Raw genomic sequence first — 15,561 nt, forward strand, 5'->3', positions numbered from 1 at the left:
TCATCAATACAGTTTGATTCACAAGCCTTATGTATTACTACATACCTGCCCACCTTAACCAGAAAGTATTTGGGAAGCTTCTAACAAGACCTCTGCTGTCCAAGGAAAGGTTTGTAGCTGTGGGGGTAAATAGAAGGGAAATGGGCTTCTAAGCATTTTAATTGGCTGGAAAGTTTCCAAATGACATAGCAGAAATCAACAGGATTTACTTTGGTGCTGAAAACCTCTGATTTATTAAACAGTCAAAAGTCAGATTAGTTTGTTGGTCTGTACGATTTCTGAGACCTTTATAAATATTCTGATATTGGTGCAGTTATTGTAACACTGAAGGATGCTGACTCAGAAGGTTATTGTGACCCCTCTAATGATATGAGAAATACTTAAGTGTAAAGTGAACTGCTATCCAAGCACTTCCATTAGATTCCCCATATGTATTCAGAAATACACATGAACTTGCAAATAAGACTACCTGAGTGATAGAAGCACATTTCAGGTCCCATGTCTTGGAATTTCTTCAAGAGTAGCACCTTCTGCAGTTGTGGATCAGTTTGTTGTGCCAGCCTTTGAAATTGTCAGTTTCTTGTTACATACATGCCTCATTCTTCCTGACTCCCTGTGATATCAGAAAGAAGACAGTGTTCCTTCGGAGAAATTCATTTTATGCAAGACTAACTGGTTTAGCAAACATCTTGTTCAAAAACAAGCTTGAAAGTGTTTTCACCAATCACTCCAACTGTGTTAAAAACCAAAACCCTTAAAGGTCATAACACTGCTTTAAAAAACAAACAAACAAGTAAGATTTACCTGAGTTTTTCTGAAGGGAAGTAGCACTTTCCAGGAAATGCTACTGCAGGTGTGCTGCCAGCATCTGTTTTTTTCTTTGATGGTATTATTGTTGTTTCAATAGCAACCATAATTACAAGCTATAATGAACAATATATTCTACCAGAAACAATTTTTAAAAAATAATTGTACAGGCTTTTACAATTATTTTTTTGCTAAGAAAAAGTATTTCTTGTTAAAGACTGGCATAAAGAATAGGCAATCACTTGAGATGCCTTTTAAGTGGCCTGTTTTGGTGGTTATTTGGCTGATGGTACTGATGTGAAACAAAGAGACTCCCACTAGCTCTGCTGAAGAGGAAACGGGATTTCACACTAGCAGTGATTTCCACATCCATCAGCCACGAGTCTGGAGGAACAGAGCCTGGACCACTGGAGCACAGCAAGGAACAGGCAGAGAAAAGCAGTCACCCTGGACAAGCAACTGGTGGCTGTGAAGCTGAGTGTCACACTTGTTATTTTCAGCAGTCTGCAAGGGTCAGGTGCAACCACCTAACACAAAAGCAGTGAAGGTGGTAAAACTGAGCACGTAACTGAGAGTAACTGCTGTACTAGAGAACCTCTGAAGTACATACTGATGTTTAAATGACCACTGCCAGGGACAGACCCTCGTCTTGTACTGCTTGAATTCGTTCTTTGGCATGACAATGATTTACAGGGTTGAAGTATGAGCAGGAGATACTGGCGGACAAATTCAGTGTGATCGAGGAACTCTGTGGAAGTCTTCTAGGTAAGACCCAGCCAATTGAGTGTGTGTCCTGCAGTGGCCACTGACAGAGACTAGCATACCATAGGAAGCTCCAGACTGAACTTATTTGCATGTATTATGAAGAAAAATTAAGAGAACCATATAGTATTTAAAGACTGCTTTTATGGTTTATTTAAATGCTTACACAACTGCCTATTCGAGACATGAATTGTGCTATTATACATAGTTTAGTCTCCTCAGCATTAATACATTTTTTGAAGCAAGCTACCAAACCAGCCTTCATTCCCTTACATTCAGATACCTTAGCTGTCTTCTGCTGTAAAATCGGGAAGGTTAAAGATGGGCATTCAAATGTTTTTATAAAAATTAATCCTGACATTACCCAGACACTTACTCATGGTCCCTTGCCAAGAGGGGATTCCAAGAGGGAGCTCATCCAGCTGAAAAATGTGAATAATCTCTGTACAAAAGCAGGAATGCTTCCAGAATCCAAAGGCCTTCCAGACATCCTTTGGCCAGCCTCCATTTGGGGAGGGAGATCCAGGCAATGGACCATTTCCCAGCAATGCTGTGGCAGAAGCAAGAATCCCTGCAAGTGGTTCAGCCAGCAGTAGGGCACTGAAAACGATTTGCAGGGGACATCCTAAAGTTTACCTCTGGAGCACACAGGTAGCCAGAAGGCAACGCACCAGGTAGCTACAGTGGCTCCATGCTCGACCACCCACAGTGTGATCAAAGCTTCTATGCTGAAGTGCAGTCACACTCTGCCAGCTCAGAATAGTTCAAAGTGTTGATCATAGATTCATAAAATTATTCAGGTTGGAAAAGACTGGTAAAATCATCATGTACAACTGTTTACCACGTCTACGTATCTTCTGACTACCTTCAGGGATGGTGACCCAACCACTTACTTGGGCAGCCTGTGGACCACATCTGACCCCAAAATAGGACAAAATCCTTCAAGGCTTTATTGGCTCAAATACTGCCCTGCTTGTTGTTGATTAGATGCTGTATGGCCTCTCAAAAGTGGTAAAACCCCAGCATAATGGAGGCCTGCCACGAGCAGTGCTATGCACTTTGCCTCACCTGACAGACATGCCTGTGTGCCCACATTTCCATTTTGCACTGCAAAGTGCAACACAGAGCTCAAACTGCAAACACATAAAAATTACCTGCTTAGTCAATTAATTATATTGCTGGCAAATACACCACAATAAAAAGTAAATCAAGTCAAACACCACAGCACAAAAAATTATTTTCAGATGTTTCAAAACTCTAATTCACTGACATCTTCACATGAGATCTCACCGTAGGGTCTGTAGAGTTTAGTTTTGAACACAAGTCGGGGTGATAAAGCTCTTTGGCAATTTTATCAGGTTTTGAGATGAACTACTTCTTATTTTACAGTAAGGGACAGCTACGTGGACCTGTCGTTCTAAGATACTGTGTCATACTGGAAGACTAGGAAGGCAACAAGTCAGCCACAAGTTCCTGGATTTGCAGCTTGCTCCTCCAAAAACACTAGATATCAATGAAAATAGAAAATCAAAGTTTCTTCTTACAAGGACGCTGCTATTTTTTTTTTTCTTTAAGAAAGGAGAGGAGTCCTCCCACACAAGGTCTGCTATTTCACAACAACATGAAAATTTATTATAAAAGAACAGATTAGAAAAAGTACAGTTTAATACGTTTACCTGATCACATTAGTTTTTAATTAATCTCTGTACTCACATAGCTGCTTTATTCCTACATGCTGTAGGATTTTCAGATGTGTTGTAGGAAACACACAGAAAATGTACATTAAAAAAAAAATCTAGTTTTTAACAGAGTGGTAGAAATGCAAGAAAGATGAAACAATCAGCCAGAATGCTACCGATAAGGCAAAACACCAACAAGAATATACTGAAGTACAAAATATTGTATTTTATTCATGTTTTAGTGAGATTATTTAGTATCCCTCAATGCCTTCAATCCCCCAATATCAAAATGGTTATTAAAAAAAAAAGTGGCATGTCCTAAAGCTTTTTAAAAATGTCATACTGTTTTAATTCTTCAAAAATCAAGAGCTACAAATATGACCATTAAATAAAGAACTTTTAACTTGTTAAAGGAATCAATCCAATGACTCATGTTTCCATGTTCCTGTTTACCTTGGATGCTCAAGTTGCAAGTGACACATTGACAGACATTTGGCAATTTTCTTTTCAGCACAGAGAGGTGTAACTAGACATTTCTTCATCAGCTGAGTACTGTTTCACATAAAGCCAGGTGCAGAAAGCTTTTTATGTTTCCTTTGGTCTGACAATGAATGTTTGGTTTGTAATCTTCAACCGTGTTCACAGTTCATCTTGATAAATGACCTATGGGACTGTGTATTAGGATTTTGTTTTCTGTTTAGCAAAACACAAGACTAAGATGTTTAAGAGTAACAACTAGGAACACAAACTCCTTAAAACTGCTGAGTATCATCACACAGGGTATCTTGGTTATACAGAACAAAACAAAACAAAAAACAAACAAACAAAAAAACTTTGCAAATTGTTTTTGCATTAACAGAAAGCAGTTGCTCTGTGACTTAAATGCCAGGAAACATCAATCATCTGTCTCTCCAGAGTAGTATGGATGTGCTGAAGCCCTGACCCAGCTTCGATATGGTAGAACAACATTTATCAGCAGAAGTGCTCCAAAATGTAGAAACCCAGTGTTCTGAAAGCTGGTAGTTCACATGCATCTTTAACAAAGAAAACAAAAGACGCTGCAAATACTGTTAGTTAACAAATGGCATCAGAGAGGAAGAAATTAAACAAGATGTACGCTGTTCTCTCAAAGAACAAAGATCACTGAATTTCTGCTTTACAAAGTGTGCAGTGCTATTTTTTAATTAAATTTATGCTATTTTTTTTTTTACTTTATGCAGAAAGGTACATTTATGACACTACTTTAAACAAAAGGATTGGATTTGTTTACTACACTTTACATACAAATGTAAAGAAATATGGCAAACAAGGATCATTCCTGACTCCTCTGATGTAAGAAAAAATCCGTAATTGCAAGGGAAAGTAAGTGTACAGAGTAGAAAGTTAAAGCCTGAAGAGAAGAGTACCAGAAAAGAGCAACATGCTTATGCAGTAAAATGGATCAGACTGACTATTGGCATGTCTGGGAACAGCAAGAGACTACCTTAAACACTAAAAAAAAGCCATCACAAATTATCTCTCTCTCTCATTCAAAATAACAAAACAGACAAAGACAAGCTCTTTTCAGACTTTTGTGTATATGGAATTTTAAGATAGGAAATACAAATTGCTTAAGATACTGCTAAGAATAGCACAAACAAGAAACAGTACTTCACTTATCACTTAATACAAGTTTCTTCTACAGAAAAAAAAAATAAATCAGTGAAACACCCAGATCTTGCTGTATTCCAAGTATATATACAACTGGTAGTCCAAAAGTTAATTGCCTTGGATTTAATTTAAGCACCTTCATTACACAGTGTTCTTTACTACAAAACAGGCAAACATACATTCAGAACCCTAAAACTATTTTATAATTAGCATATTTTAAAGCATTTTATGTCAGACAGGTGCATCCAAAGTTGTTTTTCTTCTAAAGATATGCAATCTGCAGTAAACAGCTCTTTGCATTACTGTTCACACATAACGAGCAACTTAATTTTTGCAGGTTATTTAAATGCTTTCACTTTTACAAAATACTTCAGAGAAAAAAAAAAAAAAAAAAAAGGAAATTTGCACTTCAGTTTTTCAATCTTGAAACGTGTTAATTCATGAGATCACTCTCACTCAATCCTGACACCTCTGCCATGCAAAGGAACGTAGTTTTAGGGGCTGTATCCCCATAGGCCCCAGGCTTGCATGTACGTAACAGTAATGTTTCACACATCTACGGACTGTGTAGTGCAGACTTCTGCAGACCACAAAGTTTTTCACTAACACTTGTTTAAGCCTCACAACACCCCTGTGAGGTAGGTATGGTATTATCCCCAATTTAAAGAACCAAGACTTTTGCGTGCGGCACAACCACACACAAGTGTTCACGGATCTACGAGAGCAGCTTCTTTGCTTGAGCAAAATAGTGTTAATGTTCCTGCAGTGCTTCAGAGAGTTAAGAGTTTGTACTGGCACTCTCATTCAGGCGGGAGGGTGGAAACGGTTAAAGCAAAGTGCTAGGTAGGTTGCTGCTCTGCCACCTCAGGCAGGTTGTTTTGGAATGTTTGTACAGGTGGCTGGACTGGCTGAATCGTTTGCCACACTTCAGACAGGCGTAAGGCTTTTCTCCTGTGTGCACACGGATGTGTTTCTTACAGTCTGTTAAGGTCAAAAAAGTCTTGCAGCAGATCTTGCATGCATATTTGCGTGCACCTTCTACAACCAAGACATTGTGCTCGGATAAGGCTTTCTTACATTTTGAAAGAACATCTGCAGATGCCCTTGTCAGCTGCGGTGGACCAGGTTGTGACGGATGCCCATTATCGAAAGAAGTGGTCCCATTTATGATCAGCTGGGAACTGGATGAGTTATCCTGCAGCTGGGAGCTCCTGACAGAGGTCACAACAGGCATTTTGGGGGCTATGCGGCGGTAGCCAGGAAAGCTGCTGGCTCCCCCTCTTGCAGAGCCTATCATTGCTCTTGAAAGGGAATGGAGGCCCAAGCCCAACCGTGGAAAGTCCATGCCAAACTGCTCTGCAGCCCGATACCCCGAAGTCTGCACACAGGGAAGACCCATCACATCCTGCATTGGTCTAACAAAATGAGAGTCTGCAGGCTCACTGAAAGGATTTTCAACATGAGAGACCGTGGCAGATGAATGACCACTAGCAGGCCCTGATTCTGGACTCATCAGGTAAGAGGCTTCGCTGTCCATTCTGCAGTCACTTGTTGTATTTGGAATGTTGTCATCATTACTTTGACTAGCACCATAGCTGCCACCTCTGCTTTTATTCAGGAAATTTGAGATACTGAAAGATGACTTGTGTTCCAGGTTATTTGACACCTCCATGATATGGATATCTCCCACCCTATCAGTACTGGACTGAGGATCAGAAAAGCTACGGTCACTGCTCTCAGGACTTAGCTCTATCTTCTCTGCGCTGACAACTCCTCCTTCCACTTCAACAGACTCGCTGCCTTCTGCTTGGGACGTGACATCGCTCACTTCATCCTGAGGCTCTGGGGAGCTCAAGGGCTCAGATTTAACCACCACCCGCATGTGCTCCTTCTCGTTTAAAGTGACCTCTGGATTGTCACATGGGAAGTTGTTCTTCTCAGATGCAGCCTCCTGGTCGAAGCTGGTTTCCACTTGTGTTGCCTGGGATGCCATGGACATCTGTGGAATGTTTCCTCCACTGTTGTCAGACTGGCTGGGCACTTGAGTATCTTCCTGAGCACTGAAAGACTGATCAAACATAATAGTACTATCCTCCTGGTTATCAGTGATGGCATCAGCCTTTGAGTTGTCCACAATCTTCAGTGAATCTGCTGAGAAGAAATCCTCCCGTGGATGCACGACTAACTGCCCGCTCTCCGGAGTCACGTCAGAAACAGACTCATCTATGGCAGGCCTCATTCGCTGCCTGGCCCGATCTTCTGAAGACTGCTTACGCTTGTGGAGACGGCGAATCGGAAAACTAGTGCGCTGCTCCATGTTACTTCTCATCGTGGAGCTCATTGTGTTCGGTTGCTCCTCCGAGTTCTGACTGGAATTTAAGGCAGAGCTCACAATACTCAGCCCAAGCTGCTGAAGCATGAAAGACCTCTGCATACGCGCATTCTGCTCTTGAACTCTATCAGTCGGTGGAGACATTGGCAGTGTCCTGGTAGTAAGGTAGTGTTTGCATGCTTTAACAACGGAGTTCAAATGTAAGTGAGATGCAGCCAGCAAGACATCCATAACATTGCTCTCCCCAAGCATTAGTGTGGAAGTGTACATCATGTCTAGGAGAGCAGCAAAAGCTTCTGCTGTCACCACTTCACTATCCAGCTGAATCATATTCATGGTTTGATCTCCTTCTGCTACAGTAAAGAGAGCTCGGAAGTGCGTGCTACACGCTGCCAAAACAGAGCGATGGGCTTTGAAATGCCTGTTTCCCACCACAATGACACAGTCGCAAAGTTGGCCATGAAGCCTCTGGTAGTTGAGCTGCTGAAAGATTTGCTCAAAGTGTCCTGGAAAATCCATGATCCTATAAAACAAAGCAGAAGAAACTATAATATTAAAAATGGATGAGGTTCTACTTAGACCACAGTGAGACTGGGTTTAAAAAGGAAGGATGATGGCTAAAATACAGATGAACAATAACTTGATCTTAACTCACCAGTGCTGTACTTTTACTTTTACTGTATCAGAACTAGCAATCTTGCAAAGAGCACAAGGGAAAAAAAAAAAAAAAAGAAAAGAAAAAAAAAAACCAACTGATTCTGTCACGGAGGTGGCCTAGTGCAACAGCTACCTAAGCATCAGACTTGTCACTGGCAGCTCCACTGCAAACTGAATAATGCAGGTCATTTTACCTCTGTTAATTTCTGTCTGAACTAAAACATACTCCATAGTAAAACATCAGATCCTAGTTACATTACAAAAATAAAAACAGAAACAACAAAAACTAATTGTGAAGAATCCACTGGAAGCTTTGTTAAATTGTCTATGGTATTAAATAAACTCCCACTGAAGTCTGAACTGTAATGCCAGTCTCATTTAATCCAGCTCTTGCCTTCTGCAAGGGACTTTCTGCAGTTTCTCAGCTAGTGCGCTGAACCCTCAATCACGTACCCGCTTTTAACACGGACACTTGGAAGAGGCAAGACACTCCTGCACTGGAACAAGTGGTCAGTTCCTATCTCAAACTGCAACCTTTATCTATCAGAGTTGTAATGCAATTTTCATATCCACTATAACACATAAACTGGGATGCACTCCTTTGTTCTTTCTAGGAAATACATGAAATGGTACTAAGATAGAAAAGTTTAGCAGACATTAAGAGCTGTCTCTATACTCGCTATTTCTTATGAACCTTCTTGGTCCACAAGGAAATTAGAGAGCTTTGTATAAAATGATGCACTACGCAAGACAACTAGACAAACCCAGGGGTGTTTTTTCAGAAATTTCCAGCAACCAAACATAAATAAAATCCTAGTACTCACCGTAAGACTAATAAGGTGTCACCTCTACTTTTTCTCATAAGAAATCAACAAAGTGCAGAATCTGGGGAAAGGAAAGGTTGCTTGGAGGGAAGGGATGTATGTCCATCTACATACAATACTTGTGCTAACATTTGTTTTTCAAAATCAATACCAAAGTGTCATGTGGCACAACTGTAAAGCAGATACAATAAAAGATCACACAGAATTATTCTTTTGAAAAAGGGTCACATATGAGTCTACTAGTACAGAAATCTTGTCCTCAAATTTACATGTTTACTTCACCTATCACACAAGTCGTGAACAAACCATGTGCTGCATTTGCATATGAGCAGTCATGAATAATGTGAATACTGTGCATAAACAGTTTCTGATAGACACAATTCTATCAGTAAAGAAAAGTAAAGTCTGCCTAGAAATAATGTCTGTATTTGAAACATCTCCACAGGTGGTTCACTTAACACAATGACTTTGCTCAGAAGCTATGTGGAGGCTGGAGACAGTACCTGTGAAATGCACACACTCATTCAGAGGAAAACTGGTAGCGTTTGGTAACATGGATGTTAATTACTTTGCAATTTTGTTCACCTGGATATATATTAACCATTTACCTCCGAATCAGCGCATTGTGCAGCATTCTACATTATATAGTGTACTGCATACCAGTAGCTTGGAAGGATCAGCAGAAAAAGCAGCATCTCAGAAACATGAAGCCCATCTCCAGGGATCCTAGGCATGAAGCAGCAGCACATGATCACAAAGGCTGTCTGAGGATGGAGAAGCACGTGGGCCCGGAGCAGCTTGAAGCTCTGTGTTCTCCTCTGCTGCTACGCAAAAATCAATGCAAGGCAGGGCAGACAGGGGACTACTACTCTTGAGACGCATACTACTGTAAAAAAAATGTTGGCAAAGGTCAAGAAGGTGTGCAAGATGCAAAAGGTCACAACCGATGGGCTTACATTTGTGTAACCAGGCAGCTACAGAATGAGAAAGACCTGCGGACTTCCTACAGCAGCTCAGATGCAACTTTGATGCAGATACTCTCCATCGTCAGTCAGCCTGTCAGGAGGCTTCTACAGATGTTAGCATGTGACAGCACGCATCATTTTCTGATTCAGATTTATGAAATCCCTTAGAGGCAATCCGGATAAAGAAAGGGCCTGCTCAAGTGTGCAGATTTTGCTGCACACAGGCTGGCACTGGGCTCTATCAAATGAGGGGAATCAGTGATGGAGTAGGCCAAGAGATCCAAATCCAAGGCAGAAGAGATGGCAAACTAATATAAAAGAACGAAGACTAAAACCATTGGCTGACACAAAATCTGACTACAAGCCCGCTGCCCAGCCTGGCAGCTGGGGAAGAGCAGCAAGAGGCAGCTCCCAAGGCAAGGTGCACAATGCACACTTTGCAGGCCGTAGCTTAAGAAACGTTTCACCATACAGTGCACTGGGCTCAGACCCCTCTCCTGGTCAAAAGCACCAAAAAAAACCAAAAACCAAAAAACACCAAAACAACAAAAAACACCAAAAAAAACCCAAAACCTCTGCTGACAAGAATCAGAGGCAGCTGAGAAGCATTTGCCTCAGCCTTTAATTGGGTCCTGTGTATTTTGAAAGTAGTAACAAATTGTACTCTTTGCCTTCCAGAAATGCTGAGGGTCCAGTTTTTAGCGCATCAAGAATCCTCTAATTTGGCAACACACAACCTATCATGCATGAATGCATGAAACATGCACTGTAATAAGATTCAATTAAGTAATGTTTCACAGTTCCAATCATCTCTACAGATGGAGATATAACAGAAAGGTATGAAATTAAACTTGTTTGTAAGGAACAGAAATACAGGTAATAGGTGATTTCATTTACCTTCCACTACAAATGCATGTTTGGGAGTAAAACTGGACATTTTTGGGTGAACAAAAAATAAATAAATAAATAAGGACAGGCGATCTTTGGAACTGCGCAGTTTTTATTTCTGCACACTTCCTCTAAGAGAAGTGTAACACAAAGGAGAGTGAAGAAATCCTTCCCGGTGGTTACAGAACGACCTGGAGCAATAGGACCAGCAGACCCTGAATCTCAGCAACCTCAGGCTGCAGGACAAAAGGATCCCAAGGAGACTGAAGAGCCACAAGTCCCAGCAGGAAGTATTTGTAATTTGGTAGAGATCCGAGCTGCTCTGTGACCAGTGCTGCTACACAGCTGCCTGCCTTTCCAGGTTTTGCATGTCTAGTTAAACAAATGCTTTCCTCTGTTTCACCAACCACAGCACATTTCCTCCTCTGTAAGGACAACTCCCCTCCAACCAGGCTTCTCTGGAAAGCTGAAAAGGCTCTGAGAAACAATTTCTCGTTTGTCTTTATTTGCTCGGCCCAGATGAGCCAGGTGTTATCTCCGGCATAACACTGTCCTTGGCTTTACAGGACTAAAAAATACGATTTAGGGGGAGGAGGAAAAGCAGACAGGGAGGCCTGGGAGTTGCCACAAGCAGCAAAGAAACTCTTTCCTTCTCTACCTTTGGACTACCATCACTGCAGTATGTTCACCCATGAGGGACCTTTACGCGGGCCAGCTTTGCTCTCAACTCACTCCCCACTCAAGAGCAGCAGCTTTAAGGCTATGAAGTTTCACAGACCAGGCTGATCTGCACTGTGAACAGTGCTGCAGTCTGCAGGCAGAGACACTGAGAACACCAGGCATCTACTGAAGGAGGACAAAGAAGGGATCTCTTTTTCCTGCAGCCTGAACAGTGGTATTAATCACAAGTATTTAAAAAAATACAGCAGTGCTGAACCGTAACTACCACCACCTACAGATGCAGCCAAGGCAGGAGAGCTTCACTGTGCCACATCTGCAACTGAGAACAGAGTCGTTCCACCTGCACACCTGGTCCAGAGGCACACAAAGTGCAAGGCCCAGCCAGCATCAGCTGCAAAGGAGCATCAGGAGCAAAGCCATACCAAGACAGCTCAGCACTGCCCATTCTCCGCACACTGCCTCAGGTCATTTTACAGTGCTTCAGGCACTATAAAGCAGATCCAATACTGAGAGCTTGTGTGTTGCCCAAAAGAAAGCAGCTCCAGGAGGTAGCATCCTTCAGCAGATTACGCAGTAAGGCAGTGTAACCCATGCAGTGTAGACAGGTTAGAAAAACAAACGCAGGACAGGAATCCACATCAGTAGAGAGATGGAGCTGGACGCCAGAAAGGAACATGTTCCCTTCTGCCCAGGCAGCAACATGTACTTGAGCACGAGGTAATAGGCAAGATCTTCTGGTTTTGATCAGTGGTCAAAAACTGGATTTCTAAACTCAGAAAGGGTTCTGGCTTAAAGGCACCAAGAAACGCCTGAAGCCTGCGTGTATCTGGGACAGGACAACCACCAGTTTTGCTTCACGTAATGCTAATTTGGCTCAGTATTTAACATTTACTGCACTGTAAAGACTTAAGTCCTCAAACCAAAATCAAGAAACAGAGCAGCTGATATCTTCTACGTGACTTGCTTGAAAACCAGGAAACTAGATTTGAGTTGTATACTAAACACAATCCACATATGTATTAGGTGAGATAGCAGTTACTTCAGGTCACTAAATACATGCAAAGCATCTAAGTCAATATCAAGAAAATTCCGAATGGCCTCTATCTAGACACAACCCCTCAGTCTTTCCTTTCCTGGCTCAGCGACAGCTCAACTTTCAGGAATAGCTGGCCAAAAAGACTCCCCTGAAAAAGTCCTGTGCTCATCTCTTCCTTTAGAACAAGCCGAAGTGTCAAAGACTCTACATGTCTCTATAACCGAGTCATGCACACCACCAAATGCTGTGCAAATGCCTGCTAGAAGGAAGAACACAGCTGCTTCCAGCTGTGTGGGGTGGGCACTGCCAGGAATGGGGCATCCAAAGCTTTTCTGGGCAACCTGTTCCTGTGCCTCACCCTCCTCTCAGTTAAAAACTTCCTCCTAGTCTCTAATCTAAATCTCCCCACTTTTAGTTTACACCTGTTCCCCCTTGTCTGCCCAAGCAGAAGTTGCTACCTATTTTATAAGGCCCCTTTAGATACTGAAAGGCTGCAAGAAGGTCACCCCAGAGCCTTCTCGTCTCCAGGCTGAACACCCCCAACCCCCTCAGCCTGTCTTTGTAGGAGAGATGCTCCAAATCAACCCTGTGGCCCTCCTCTGCACTTGTTCTTACACTTCCCTGTCCTCCCTGTGGAGGGGCCCCAGAGCTGAGTGCAGGGCTCCAGGTGGGGCCTCACGAGAGCAGAGCAGAGGGGGACAATCCCCTTCCCCGCCCTGCTGCCCACGCTGCTGTGGTGCAGCCCAGGGTACAGGTGGCTTTCTGGGCTGCCAGCACACATTGCTGGCTCCTGGTGAGCTCCTCATCAACCACCACCCCCAGGTCCTTCGCCTCAGGGCTGCTGTCTATCTACTCATTGCCCAGCCTGTGTTTGTGCTTGGGATTGCCCCTACGCAGATGAAGGACCTTGATATACATAGTTGAAAGATGCTACTGAAAGGTGCCCAGAAACTTGGGTTTTCCTCATAACATAAATAAATAAGCACCAAGACTGCAGCAATCTCTGGAAAACAGCAAACGCTTGAAAGTGGTATTATAGTATTAATACTGAATTAATTAATTTTAATAAGTATTATTAAGAAATATGGTATTAATAACCCTTGACCAATGAGCCACAATTATGTTTCACAAAACACTACAATAAACTCATACTGCATTTAACCATTGTACTAGAAATAATACACTTCTTAAAAAGCTTCCCTGAATGCTGAAATACACATTTTATAATATCCTTTCTACCATTTTTTTAAATATGCTATCTAGATGGGAGTAGGGTAGAGGCAGGCAGAAAGGAAGTCTTGACGTTCTTTCACATTTTGAGCAGGTTTTATGACTTTGCAAAATGCACCCTAACAACGTTTTCTGACTGAGTAAAAGTTGGATTTTTAGTTAACAGTAGCTTAAATGATTTCTGGTTGCCCCATACAAGTGAAACAGTAGCGCTAGACTGCCTTTACATACACTTCCATACGGTGAATGCCAGCCATGAAAGGTATTCTTCACGCGTCCATGAAACGTCACAGAAAACATCAGCAATGGGCAGCTCTGACAGACACTTGAGCTTAGAGCACCACATCTCAGGTGACTGCTTTGCCAGGTTTTACACGTAGTTCGACTCAGAGCATTTATCTCCCTGTTGTCAGGGAATGTGTCTTACAGCTTGCCTGTGAATTGGAAAGGATAAACTGCGCTGCAAAACCTGCTGCTGGCTGCAGCAGCCCTCCAGAGAAGAGTAAGAGGTTATCATATAACTCAGTACTCTTCCATCTTCTGAAAGGCACTGGAAATAGGTATTCCAAGCCATGGCAACACCAGCTCATTAATAAAGAGTAACAGCACAGTCTGTCCATGGCTAAGAGCATGTTTAGGAGGACCAACTGGAAGCTTCCTAAGAATGGATAAATATTTCTTGGACGCTCCTGGTTATCTGAAGAAACTATTGTCACCTCGATGGCAGCGCACGTGGCTATTCACCTGCTTCCTCAGGATTTTGCTCCCCACATGTCTGCCCCATGGTGCATCTCTTGGTCTCTAGATCCTGCAGCACAGTATCATACCTCACAGCGAGACACACAGTGAGAACCCAGAACGCAGCACTCCTGCTGGGCCATCTCACCCAGTCACCAGGTTGTTTTCCAGGAATCAATCAAGACCAGGAGAATAAGATTGTGGACTCTATTTGTCGTCTTAGGAAGCCAGAAAACCATCTAGGTATGAGACAACAACCATTGCCAAGAACACAAATCTTTTTTTGAGGCACGACAGTGACACAACTGAACAAATCTCTTTCAGTGACACCACTACTTGATTTAACCAGAAACAGAGCAGCAGGGAAGGCTGCTACACAGAACTGGCAATCAAGCCGTTTAAAGGCAGGGAAGGATAAACTGCATTCATTCAACAAGAACGCATCTAACCTTACGGCGAGGGTTCCCACATCCAGCTCCTCAGCCTCGCTACGCGCTGGGGGATCAGGTGCTTTACACCCACCCTGTCCCAGCACCTTCCTCAGCGAGCCAGAAGCTGCCTTTGTCTGAGGCTGTAAATAAACACTTGTAAGAAATCAGCGTCAATTGTCGGAAAAAAAAAACACTTTCTGAGCGGAAAGTTCGCATCAGACCGACCAACACTGGACAAACGCCCCCACAGCAGCCGCGCTGCTGAGACGGGCCTGGGCCTGCCCCCGCCCCCAGCCCCCCGCCCGCCATGGCCGCGCGCCGCGTGACGTCACCGCCCCGCTCCCGGCCTCGGCCCCCCCCCACTCCCCCCCCCCCGCGGGCCGCTCACCTGCGGGCCCCGCCCCCAGCCGCGGGCCCCGGCGGAGAGAGGAGGAGGAGGAGGAGGAGGAGGAGGAGGAGGCGGCGGCGGCGGCCGGGCCGGGGGCAGCGCGGCTGCGGTGTCGGCCGCTCCTCGGCCCCGCGGCTCGGCTCGGCTCCGCCCCGCCTGCCCTACGCTGCGGCGGCCGCGCGGCCGGGCGGAAGTGACGCCTCGCCCCGCCTCACCTCCGCCTGGCCCAGCGGCCAATCGGCGGCGCCCTTACTCGGCAGCAAGGCGCGCGGCGGTTGGCGGGCGGCGGGCGGCGAGCGGCATGGCGGCCGCCACCTGGAGCTACCGCGGCGACCCCGAGGCGGAGCAGCCCGCGCTGCTGGGTGAGGGGCGGGGGAGGGAGGAGAGGGGGAGCGGGAGGGGGAGGGGGGGCGGGGGGGGGCGCCCGCCGCGCCCTGACGGCCTCTCCCCGCCGCCCGCAGTGACCTTCGCCAACGGGCAGCTGCGGCGCCCC

General features: G+C 44.2%; 1 protein-coding gene across 2 annotated transcripts; it reads right to left on the bottom strand.

Moving 5' to 3' along the window:
* Positions 1–1,704: 1,704 nt before the first annotated feature.
* Positions 1,705–15,368, bottom strand: ZBTB5 (zinc finger and BTB domain containing 5). Of its 2 annotated transcripts, none has more exons than XM_082783557.1 (2): positions 15,069–15,368; positions 1,705–7,753 (listed from the first exon to the last, which is right to left on the bottom strand). In XM_082783557.1, exon 2 carries the CDS (start codon positions 7,747–7,749, stop codon positions 5,725–5,727), a length of 2,025 nt encoding a protein of 674 aa, XP_082639683.1. In that variant the 5' UTR covers positions 7,750–7,753; positions 15,069–15,368; the 3' UTR covers positions 1,705–5,724. The 2 variants fall into 2 exon arrangements, with proteins under 2 accessions (XP_082639683.1, XP_082639682.1); XM_082783556.1 differs by lacking the exon at positions 15,069–15,368 and adding an exon at positions 8,712–12,267.
* Between the last annotated feature and the right edge of the window lie 193 nt (positions 15,369–15,561).

This window comes from Aythya marila, assembly GCF_965140915.1.
Source record: "Aythya marila genome assembly, chromosome: Z".
NCBI classification, from domain to species: domain Eukaryota; kingdom Metazoa; phylum Chordata; class Aves; order Anseriformes; family Anatidae; genus Aythya; species Aythya marila.